The 12,820-nt window shown below is 42.3% G+C and overlaps 1 protein-coding gene across 1 annotated transcript in view; it reads left to right on the top strand.

Annotated features, from left to right (window-relative positions):
- The first annotated feature begins 201 nt into the window (after positions 1–201).
- lmod1b (leiomodin 1b (smooth muscle)) overlaps positions 202–12,820 on the top strand; it is an 80,642-nt gene continuing 68,023 nt past the window's right edge. Inside the window, exon 1 of the mRNA XM_028796430.2 lies at positions 202–566. Coding sequence (XP_028652263.1) covers positions 279–566 — 288 coding nt within the window. The 5' untranslated portion in view covers positions 202–278. The remainder of the gene's footprint in view (positions 567–12,820) is intronic.

The following is a 12,820-nucleotide window of genomic DNA, read 5'->3' as shown; positions in this document are numbered from 1 at the left end:
TGCTTAGGATTTCAAGGAATGTCCTGACATTTCAGGCTGGCTTTGGTTGGCCAGACAGAAACTCCTCCACTCGGTTCTGTGCAGCTCTTTGTCTAACTGGCCGGCCGCCCCATCAATCATTCCTGGTGGACGGTGCAGAGCCCGCCTTCCAGTTTACGGAGCAGCTGCCTAGATTTTAGATGGGCACTCCGGCACCTGCTGGGTGGACATAAGCGGCACACGGAGCTCCCGTCTTAACGCGCTGTGGTTCTCTTTTCCTTGTCTACTTCACATCCACCATGTGCGCATCTCGTTTGGATGCCACCAGACCCAGGATGTCCCGGTGCAGAAGGCAGGTCAGTGAGGACCCAGATATTGATAATCTCTTGGCTAACCTGTCTCCCGAAGAAATGCAGGAATTAGAAAATGAACTGGATGAAAGGGAGCCAGATCCTAACATCCCCGTGGGGCTGAGGCAGAGAAACCAGACTGAGAAGCAACCAACCAAATGCTATAATCGGGGAGCGATGCTGGATTACTGTGAGAGGGAAACCAAGAAGATGATTCAGAGAGAGCTCTCCGTTGAGGTAAGGAGCTTCTCGGGGGAGTGGATGGGGTTTGAGGTCCACCAGTGGGCGCTCCGCTGTTTTTTAGTTTAAGGTGTTTGAGCTGTCCTGACATTGGTCACTGCACCCACCTCTCCTCATGTCCAACTTTAAGGTTAACAGAAGCTGATTAACCAGTTTTTTGAATGTGGACAAGGAGGAGTGAAAGAGAGGGTGCTGTCCATTCCCAGCTTCCATCCATCCATCCATCCATTTTCCAACCCGCTATATCCTAACTACAGGGTCACGGGGGTCTGCTGGAGCCAATCCCAGCCAACACAGGGTGCAAGGCAGGAAACAAACCCCAGGCAGAGCACCAGCCCACCTCAGGGCACACACACACACGCCCATACACCAAGCACACACTAGGGACAATTTAGAATCGCCAATGCATATAACCTGCATGTCTTTGGACTGTGGGAGGAAACCCACGCAGACACGGGGAGAACATGCAAACTCCACACAGGGAGGACACGGGAAACGAACCTCAGGTTTCCTAACTGAGAGGCAGCAGCGCAACCCACTGCCATTCCCAGCTTTCAACTGTTACATGGAGAAAGAGGTGACCCAGCCTATAGGATTTGGAGACATTGAAATTAAAATGATGGAGCTGTTCAACCCTGAGTATCACTTGGATCAGTTTCAGGTGGCACAGTGGTATAGGGGTTCATGTTGCCATCTCTCAAACCCCAGTTCTAGTCACCATCTTTGTGGAGTCTGCACGCTTTTCCTGGATGTTCAAGTGAATGTCTCAGAATTTTTAGGGCACTTCATCAGCTTCCTGTAGTGGTGCCGATTACGCCCAAATCCTTAATGTTTGTCTACAGATGGAGTCAATTGATCTTCACCTGTGTGTATGGAGGCACCTGTGAGGTCCTGTGCTCCTTCTCAACCACCGTCTGGTGATGCCACCTCATCATCTCTCAATCCAGATTCTTTTCATGTGTGACTTCTAGCTGGTAGAACAAGCTGCTCTCTTCCACCATTTGAAATTCTGACTCCCTCTGTGTATTTAAGAAGAGTTGGGGTTTTGTAAGAAGTCTGGATTTTGTTCTTCGCTCTTCGCTTGTGGTGATCGGTTGTGCAACCATGCCCTCTAACGCTTGTTTACTCGATTATGTTGACCTCTTTTGGATAAAAGCATCTGCTACGCCTGGGGTTCTTAACCTGAGGTCTGTGGACCCCTAGGGGGTCCTTGGATGGGTTTCAGGGGGTCTGTGAGGGTCAAATAAAAATGAACATTTATATTCACTATACAGATCGGTACTGTTGATTTAGAGTAGTGGTAGTAGTAGTAATGGTGGTAGTAGTAGCAGATCTGTTTTAATTTGCACAAGAATGTGAATTTGTGAATTTCCCCTTGGGATTAATAAAGTATCTATCTATCTATCTATCATATAGTGCCCTTCAAATCTATCTATCTATTATATAGTGCCTTTCATATCTATCTATCTATCTATCTATCTATCTATCTATCTATCTATCTATCTATCTATCTATCTATCTATCTATCTATTATATAGTGCCTTTCATATCTATCTATCTATTATATAGTGCCTTTCATATCATTCTATCTATCTATCTATCTATCTATCTATCTATTTATTATATAGTGCCTTTCATATCTATCTATCTATCTATCTATCTATCTATCTATCTATCTATCTATTATATAGTGCCTTTCATATCTATCTATCTATCTATCTATCTATTATATAGTGCCTTTCATATCTATCTATCTATCTATCTATCTATCTATCTATCTATCTATCTATCTATCTATCTTATAGTGCCCTTCAAATCTATCTATCTATTATATAGTGCCTTTCATATCTATCTATCTATCTATCTATCTATCTATCTATCTATCTATCTATCTATTATATAGTGCCTTTCATATCTATCTATCTATCTATCTATCTATTATATAGTGCCTTTCATATCTATCTATCTATCTATCTATCTATCTATCTATCTATCTATCTATCTATCTACTATATAATGCCTTTCATATCTATCTATCTATTATATAGTGCCTTTCATATCATTCTATCTATCTATCTATCTATCTATCTATCTATCTATCTATCTATCTATCTATCTATTATATAGTGCCTTTCATATCTATCTATCTATCTATCTATCTATCTATCTATCTATCTATTATATAGTGCCTTTCATATCTATCTATCTATCTATTATATAGTGCCTTTCATATCATTCTATCTATCTATCTATCTATCTATCTATCTATCTATCTATCTATCTATCTATCTATCTATTATATAGTGCCTTTCATATCTATCTATCTATCTATCTATCTATCTATTATATAGTGCCTTTCATGTCTATCTATCTATCTATCTATCTATCTATCTATCTATCTATCTATCTATCTATCTATCTATTATATAGTGCCCTTCATATCTATCTATCTATCTATCTATTATATAGTGCCCTTCATATCTATCTATCTATCTATTATATAGTGCCTTTCATATCTATCTATCTATCTATCTATCTATCTATCTATCTATCTATCTATCTATCTAAGAGGATTGTGTTTCAGAATTCTAATGGGTGGTCATTACTTTTTGCATAAAAATTAGTGTTTTTTTTAGAAAGTTTAATAATACTTTGTCTCATACATACTGTATATGACATACACAATCAAATCTTGATAAATAAAGTACATTATATTCACTGCAGGGCGGCACAGTGGTGCAGTGAGTAGCGCTGCTGGCTTGCAGTAAGAAGACCTGAGGTTCGTTTCCCAGGTCCTCCCTGCGTGGAGTTTGCGTGTTCTCCCTGTGTCTGCGTGGGTTTCCTCCCACATTCCAAAGACATGCAGGTTAGGTGCATTGTCGAGTCTAAATCGTCCCTAAGTGTGTGCTTGGTGTGTTTGTGTGCCCTGCGGTGGGCTGGCACTCTGCCTGGGGTTTGTTTCCTGCCTTGTGCCCTGTGTTGGCTGGGATTGGCTCTAGCAGACCCCCGTGACCCTGTAGTTAGGCTGTAGCGGGTTGGATAATGGATGGATGGATATTCACTGCATGCAAAGTTGTGTTTATGTGAATATTCCTGGGGAAAGGAGTCCATAGATTTCATCAGATTCTTAAAGGGATCCGTGTTTCAAAAAAAGTTAAGAATCACTGTGTTAAGCAAATAACTGTAAATGTAATTCTAGTGCATGGGTGCCGAACTCCAGTCCTGGAGGGCCACAGTGGCTGCATGTTTTCATTCTAACCATCTTCTTCATTAGTGAGCCATTTTTACTGCTAATTAACTTCTTTTGCTTTAGTTTTAATTAACTTGACTCAGGCCCCTTAATTGTCTCTTTTTCCTTAATTAGTAGCCAAACAATAATGAGACATCAAACAAGCCACCATATGACCAGCTCACCTGTGCCCATCACACAATATCTGAAAATAAATAAAGGTGAAGGTCTCAGTAAGGTTGGTCTCTCAGGTCACCAAAACATTTTGAAAATGTTCTTAGAAAAAAACGAAAAATCACCAGATTTGGAAATGTCTGCTGTGGCAGAATGAGAGCAGGAACAAGCCATTGAATTAAATAACGGGTTTAATTAACAGCAAGACTCAGCTTCTCATTAAGAGACTGTTTGGAGTGAAATTGGTTGGAGTTTGAAATCCCAGTTTAGCTGGTCATCTGTTGGCTCGTTTCATGTCTCATTTCTGTTTGGCTGCCATTTAATGAAGAAAGGAATCAATTCAGAGGACTGACTCCTTAAAAACAGGGCTATTGAAATGAAGGGAAAAGGAGTTAATTAGCAGTGAAAACTGGTCACTGATTAGGAAAAGGGTGAGAATGAAAACCTGCAGCCACTGCGGCCCTCCAGGCCTGGAGTTCGACACCCGTGCAGTGTGAGCGTACGCTGCAATCAACTGCACACCATCCAAGGTTGCTGACAGGATCCAAATCCTGCATTGTCCACGTACAAGCTGCATGTTTTCTATGTGTCCGTCCTCTACTGTACAAACCCCAATTTTCCTCCCCGAAGAAGTGCCTAGTAGATTAACAAAATGGTGGCTCTGAATGGGGGCTGAGTGACAGTGAATGCATACATGAGCGGTGCTTTGAGACGGACTGCATCCCACCCTGCCTTGTATCAAATGCTGCGGGTGTTGTTTCCAGACCCCATAACTCCAAATCAAACAGAACGGGAATAGACAACGAATGAATGGATAGATGATCAGCTTTACTTCTTAAAGAGTGAGCAGAAACTCACTGTTTAGAGGTGACGTCCAGGTTCTCCTCAGGAGACACAATCCTGCGCCTAATTAAGTGAGATGATTTTCCCAGTTTCTGTGTTTTGGGGTCAAAGAAGAAATTACAAAGTAAGTGTGTTAATACATTTTAATACAAACTAAACAGTTAGATGTGATAGATTGATATGTATATAGATAATGTGTGTGCATGTATGTATATATAATATACACTAGAGGGCTCTGCCCCCTGCTCGCTTCGCTCACCAACCCACATGCGGGCGCCACACGCTAGCCACTTTGTAGATCTGCTGCTCGCATAGGCTGAAGTGGATGTAGTATTTAAACAGATTGGGAATTGTTACATATGCATAATAGACGTAATTATTTTACATTACATCATGTAATTAACCATAGTAAAAAATAGTAAAACCTAATAAATTGAAAGAAAACTGTTTCATGTTGCGTCAAAGTTATTCATTGCGTTATACGTTTTTCTTCTGTTTTGCTTTGAAATTAACACGCAAATACTTTGTAAACTTACACTTTTACTGTAACACTTCAGTAAAAACAATATTTGGAATTAACTTTTCGTCAATATCGCTTTGAATTTTGATTCCGTGTTTGAAGTTACATCGTGACAATGCAACGTATAACTGCCGTGAGTGAATATCGTTTCTTTCTCTGTAATAAATAAACCAACTTTATCGAACGTTTGTTCCTGTGATTTGTTAATTGTCATAGCAAAAGCTATTCTAACGAGAAACTGTAAATGTTTTAATACGAATGGCATATCAAGATCTCCTTTGGTGTCTATTGTTTTCCCCTGAAGATGTACTACGTTACCTTTCTTGTCTCCTGTTAACATTTTACACGTCAGAATTGTTCGACCCATTTTGAGTACAACTAATCTTATCCTATTGCATAGGCCATCACTCAGACATAAATTATACAATAACATTTTGATACATCCTTCTTTCTACAGTAATTCGGCTGGTGGAAGAACGTACGGTGTTAACGGTTGTAGATATTCTTCATGATATTGTAAGTTGATGTTTTCATCTTCCACACCTTCACCACCAACTGTTTCAGCAGAGTTTATTGATACGCATTTAACCAATTTGCAGTGTAACCAATCGACAATTTTTGCGTTAATTCGTTTGACTTCATCGTTTCTCGGTGCTAAGATTTCCCGTGTACTCATTTCTTCTGTTGATAACCCTTCGGGATGAAATTCTTCAATAAGATTTGGACATAATACGTCTTCTTTTATTGTAAACATAAAGTGAGGAAAACGTAAAAATGTATAAGAGCTGAGAGCGCAGGAACTATGTCTGACAAAAACATTCATACGAATGAGAGGTGAGAGGACCGCGGGTGTGGGCTGTTAACCATAAATAGTTGAAAGGAGGGAGGGAATTGAAAAAAAACTCTTGGCAATAGCCTTGTCTCAAGATTTTCTTTTATAAGATACTAGTCATTTAGCCCGTTACAATAACGGGCGCTAGAACAGTAGTGCATAAACATTAGTAGGTACAGTCTATATTAAATGGCAAGGGACTTTGACCTCATTCTTTTTGTTGGTCGTATTTTTCTTTCTTTCAGCCTTTCTTTTGTTGATGTTTATTTGCTGAGCTGACCGTTCTTTGTGGGCTGCCGCCGTGTATTGTGTGTCTTTAATTTTCTGTGACAGTAATACTGTCTTGTACGTCCGCTGGCTTGTACGTCCGTAATATACCTTTAATTTTCTCTGGTGGTAATACAGGCGTGCGCGTCGGTAATATGCCTTTAATCTCCTCTGACAGTAATACTGGCTTGTATGTGGCTGTAATATGCGTCACTGTATTGTGTTCCTTTAATTTCCTCTCGCAGTAATACTGGTTTGTATTTCTGTAAAATGCCTGTAACTTTCTCTGACAGTAATATCGCGCATCGCACCATGCCCCGCGCATGCGCACTTCACCAGAAGACACACACAAGGACACCTGGACGCACATAGAGATTTTATTAAAGAGGATACACACACATATATATACACATATTTATATATATATGTGTGTATATATAATATATATATATATATATATATATATATATACAAATACAGTGGTGTGAAAAACTATTTGCCCCCTTCCTGATTTCTTATTCTTTTGCATGTTTGTCACACAAAATGTTTCTGATCATCAAACACATTTAACCATTAGTCAAATATAACACAAGTAAACACAAAATGCAGTTTGTAAATGGTGGTTTTTATTATTTAGGGAGAAAAAAAATCCAAACCTACATGGCCCTGTGTGAAAAAGTAATTGCCCCCTGAACCTAATAACTGGTTGGGCCACCCTTAGCAGCAATAACTGCAATCAAGCGTTTGCGATAACTTGCAATGAGTCTTTTACAGCGCTCTGGAGGAATTTTGGCCCACTCATCTTTGCAAAATTGTTGTAATTCAGCTTTATTTGAGGGTTTTCTAGCATGAACCGCCTTTTTAAGGTCATGCCATAGCATCTCAATTGGATTCAGGTCAGGACTTTGACTAGGCCACTCCAAAGTCTTCATTTTGTTTTTCTTCAGCCATTCAGAGGTGGATTTGCTGGTGTGTTTTGGGTCATTGTCCTGTTGCAGCACCCAAGATCGCTTCAGCTTGAGTTGACGAACAGATGGCCGGACATTCTCCTTCAGGATTTTTTGGTAGACAGTAGAATTCATGGTTCCATCTATCACAGCAAGCCTTCCAGGTCCTGAAGCAGCAAAACAACCCCAGACCATCACACTACCACCACCATATTTTACTGTTGGTATGATGTTCTTTTTCTGAAATGCTGTGTTCCTTTTACGCCAGATGTAACGGGACATTTGCCTTCCAAAAAGTTCAACTTTTGTCTCATCAGTCCACAAGGTATTTTCCCAAAAGTCTTGGCAATCATTGAGATGTTTCTTAGCAAAATTGAGACGAGCCCTAATGTTCTTTTTGCTTAACAGTGGTTTGCGTCTTGGACATCTGCCATGCAGGCCGTTTTTGCCCAGTCTCTTTCTTATGGTGGAGTCGTGAACACTGACCTTAATTGAGGCAAGTGAGGCCTGCAGTTCTTTAGACGTTGTCCTGGGGTCTTTTGTGACCTCTCGGATGAGTCATCTCTGCGCTCTTGGGGTAATTTTGGTCGGCCGGCCACTCCTGGGAAGGTTCACCACTGTTCCATGTTTTTCTCATTTGTGGATAATGACTCTCACTGTGGTTCGCTGGAGTCCCAAAGCTTTAGAAATGGCTTTATAACCTTTACCAGACTGATAGATCTCAATTACTTCTGTTCTCATTTGTTCCTGAATTTCTTTGGATCTTGGCATGATGTCTACCTTTGAGGTGCTTTTGGTCTACTTCTCTGTGTCAGGCAGCTCCTATTTAAGTGATTTCTTGATTGAAACAGGTGTGGCAGTAATCAGGCCTGGGGGTGGCTACGGAAATTGAACTCAGGTATGATACACCACAGTTAGGTTATTTTTTAACAAGGGGGCAATTACTTTTTCACACAGGGCCATGTAGGTTTGGATTTTTTTTCTCCCTAAATAATAAACACCATCATTTAAAAACTGCATTTTGTGTTTACTTGTGTTATATTTGACTAATGGTTAAATGTGTTTGATGATCAGAAACATTTTGTGTGACAAACATGCAAAAGAATAAGAAATCAGGAAGGGGGCAAATAGTTTTTCACACCACTGTATATATCCGACATCTGTCTGTATGTCTCTCCACTTCTCACGAGAGAATTGCTTAACGGATTTAGATTTGTTTTTTTTCAATAATTTGCTTGAACATTCTGGTTGATTTTGCGACTTCTCTCATCATGCTAAGTATCATAGTTCATTTGCAGCACCGATTTATTCACGCAAATCCAAGAGAGAGGCTGCGGGCTACAGGCCTCCCCTGAGCGAGTTTAGGTGTCAGTCGCTGTACCACATGTTGGAGTGCACCTCGCCTCTGCTTAGCTAACGAAACCTGTTTGTTCAGCAGACATTATCATCGACAGATTGTTAAGGAGTAACATTTTATATGTTTTGAGAGAGAGATGAGAGCTACGTGTGTTTTCGAGGGTAGCTGCTCATTGGCAGAGATATCACAGCCACGTGCTTTTCTCCCCACACGAGGGACGCTCTCCCGTCAGAGCTGAACATGATCAGATACAGTTCCAGCGTTTGATGTTGGAGTGTACCTACCTTCCACTTGGCCAGAATTACATTTTTTTTAATTGGTTTTTAAAGTTTATCCTGTTTCACTACTACATGGGTGGAGCTACGGGGGACAGCTAGTTAATCATAAAAAGTAATGGTACAAGAACAGACCCTCTTATCTGTAGTCTTTGTCTCCAGTTTGGTAAGTTACCTTTGATACCTACAGCTTCTGGAACCCAAACTGGACCTAACACTCTCAAACACCATCAGTCATGTCAAGTCGGGGAGCATGCACTGTTTCAGTGCATTGCAGCACCCACTACACAACGAAAAAACTTTGGATCCCAGTTGGCAACACCGCAGGCAGACACACGGTCCAGTCCTGCCTTCTGGAAATGACCCTCTATCTGCCACAGCCAGGTGTTACGTGGGCAACCCCTTGGCCTGGTCCAACCACTCGGGTCCCCAACAATGAGGATCTTATGTGCCGGATCACCCCCAGGGAAACACACCACATGGCCGTAGTGCTGTAAGTGATGCCCCCTCACAATGCAGGTAATGTGCCTCATTCGGGACTCCATGAGCAACACAAAGTCAAACCAACGGTACCCAAGGATTCTCCGGAGAGACACTGAAGGAGTCCAGTCTTCGTCTCAGGTCACTGGATTTCGTCCATACCTCACAACCATACAGCAAGACAGGAAGCACCAGGACTCTAAAGACTTGGACCATAGATATCGGGAGCGTCACACACCCCTTTCCAGTGACCTCATGACCCCCCCATGCTCTCCCAATCCGTCCACTGACTTCATAGGAATAGTCACCAGAGACATGAATGTCACTGCCGAAGTAAGTAAACCTCTTGATGAGGTCGACACTCTCTCTGCAGACAGACACACTGCTGATAGCCGTGCCCAAGAGGTCATTGAAGGCCTGGATGTTGGTTTTTATCAGGACTCTCGCAAGCCCAGACACTCTGACCCCTCGCTTAGTCTCTCGAGCACCCCAATCAGAGCATCCATTGACTCCATCAATGACCATCACATTCAAAGTAATGACAAGTCCTTTAGGGAAAAGTGGAGTCCCCAGAAAACAAAAACCCACCTGAAAACCATAAGGGCGCTCAACATCAACAGTAAGAACGACTCCATTTCTGTCTACTGCTTTTCCCAGAGGACTGGCTCAGGTCATATTTATGTGCCAATCAGCTCCCCTCCTCCAGCACTGGGGGATGGCGAGATGCTGCTATTTCTGGTGCCTCACCCATTTATCTGTTATTAGTCTGTGAGGACCCTTTTGATGGTGGTCAGCTGTCACCACACACCCTACACCCCTCCCCTCCGCCCCCCACTCCACTCCATTATCTCCTTAAAGCTCTCGCCAAACACAGAACAGTCACTTGTCATACTGCTGGTCTCTCCATGGTAGACATCCCTGGAGTTGTGCTTGGGGGTGGTGGGATTGGGCCTTGGTCTCAGTGCAGCCCCCCACCCACTGTTTATCCTTTCTGTCAGTTTACATTCCCTGGCTGGTGTCAGGAGGACTTGGGACAATGTGCCTGCTGGATAGGTCCAAACCAGCCAGCTTGGCTGGAGGTCGATTTGCAAAACGTGCAGTTTTGTAGGCCCAAGTGGGTCCAACTGGAAATTGTCTGAGCGTGAATTTTACAACCAGATTGTATGAGTCCATGGAATACTCCACCCAAAAATGATATATATTTTTTATGTGCTTCTTAAACCCCATTTAATTAGTAGTGATGGCAGAGGAAAAACGTTTAATTTCATGATCAAAGGAGTTAAAGCTTCTAATAGCATAGGCGTTTATAGTAACCAACGCTGGACAACTGTAAATAATATCAAAAATATCCCTCCAGAAATCTCATGTTACTCATGTCGCATAATCCACAAGTCAGTTTGTTCAGTTGCACACTCACAATGTCCCAAACACATGCAATTGAAGACCCGCCTTCCTCCCTCATTCATTGGTCAGCAATCCAGCCCAGTAACAGATTCATTGGTTGTGATGAGCAAACCCCACGACATTCGGTGAAACTGCAGAAATGTTCAGAAACTTCACCGAACTCTGAGAAATGTATTGAAGTTAGTGAGGAAGGAGGATTATATCGATGTGATGGCCTTTTAAGTGGGCCTGAGGGAGAAGGAAGCATCTGCCAACCATGCTGGACTGATCACTGTGGCCAAAAACTCTGACCTCTGACTCAAACCACAAAAGACGCAGATGGAAAGATAACCACTGCCAAAATAATAATAATAATAATTTTTTGCATTTATATAGCGCTTTTCTCACTACTCAAAGCGCTTAGCAATTGCAGGTTAAGGGCCTTGCTTAAGGGCCCAACAGAGCAGAGTCCCTTTTGGCATTTACGGGATGCGAACCGGCAACCTTCCGATTGCCAGGGCAGATCCCTAGCCTCAGAGCCACCACTCCGCCACAAACTAGCAATAACTTCTTCTTCTTTCGGCTGCTCCCGTTAGGGGTTGCCACAGCAGATCATCTTCTTCCATATCTTTCTGTCCTCCTCATCTTGTTCTGTTACACCCATCACCTGCATGTCCTCTCTCACCACATCCATAAACCTTCTCTTAGGCCTTCCTCTTTTTCTTTTCCCTGTCAGCTCTATCCTTAGCATCCTTCTCCCAGCATCTCTCCCCTGCACATGTCCAAACCAACGCAATCTCGCCTGTCTGACTTTGTCTCCTAACTGTCCAACTTGAGCTGACCCTCTAATGTTCTAATTTCTAATCCTGTCCATCCTCGTCACACCCAATGCAAATCTTAGCATCTTTAACTCTGCCACCTCCAGCTCTTTCTCCTGCTTTCTGGTCAGTGCCACCGTCTCCAACCCATATGACATAGCTGGTCTCACTACCGTCCTGTAGACCTTCCCTTTCACTCTTGCTGATACCCGTCTGTCACAAATCACTCCTGACACTCTTCTCCACCCATTCCACTCTGCCTGCACTCTTTTTCACTTCTTTTCCACACTCCCCATTACTCTGTACTGTTGATCCCAAGTATTTAAACTCATCCACCTTTGCCAACTCTACTCTCCTCATCCTCACCATTCCACTGACCTCCCTCTCATTCACACACATGTATTCTGTCTTTGTGGTCCTACTGACCTTCATTCCTCTCCTCTCTAGAGCAGATCTCCACCTCTCCAGGGTCTCCTCAATCTGCTCCCTACACTCGCTGCAGATCACAATGTCATCAGCAAACATCATAGTCCACGGGGACTCCTGTCTAATCTCGTCTGTCAACCTGTCCATCACCATTGCAAATAAGAAAGGGCCCAGAGCCGATCCCTGATGTAATCCCACTAAAAACAAAAAATATCATTGTGATCAGAGGCTTCCAAACTTCGGAGAACTAAGTGGCCATGCCACAAAATGGCGATGTGGGGCTGACTTGTTTCACTTTTTATAAGTTGTGCCTTCATGCATCTGGCACAACTTTTTTGTTTCCTGTCTATCTGTGCAAATTCTTTGCAACTTTTTTTATCTATCAAAAAAAGATAACAGCATGTATATAGCGTGATATGAAAGACATGAAATGAAAAGAAAAGGTTTGGGGCAGCCACCCATATATTGTGCCCTGGCTGCAAAAGGTTAATTTTTTGATGAGTTGTGTTTTGGTTAAAGTCCAAAACAGAATTGATTTTTAGATTGACAAGATGGTGGATTTAAAGGCCATGACAGGAAGTGACGTCATCTGGACTGGAACCAGAAGTGATGTTATTGAGACCAGAAGTGAAAACGTCATCCATAGTGCTGGAAAACTGAAGGTGACGCTTTCGGGACCAGAAGTGACGTCAACCACAGC

Source organism: Erpetoichthys calabaricus, chromosome 3 (genome assembly GCF_900747795.2).
Source record: "Erpetoichthys calabaricus chromosome 3, fErpCal1.3, whole genome shotgun sequence".
Lineage (NCBI taxonomy): Eukaryota > Metazoa > Chordata > Cladistia > Polypteriformes > Polypteridae > Erpetoichthys > Erpetoichthys calabaricus.
The sequence above is the reverse complement of the archived record's forward strand: the minus strand, read 5'-3'. Positions and strand labels throughout refer to the sequence as shown.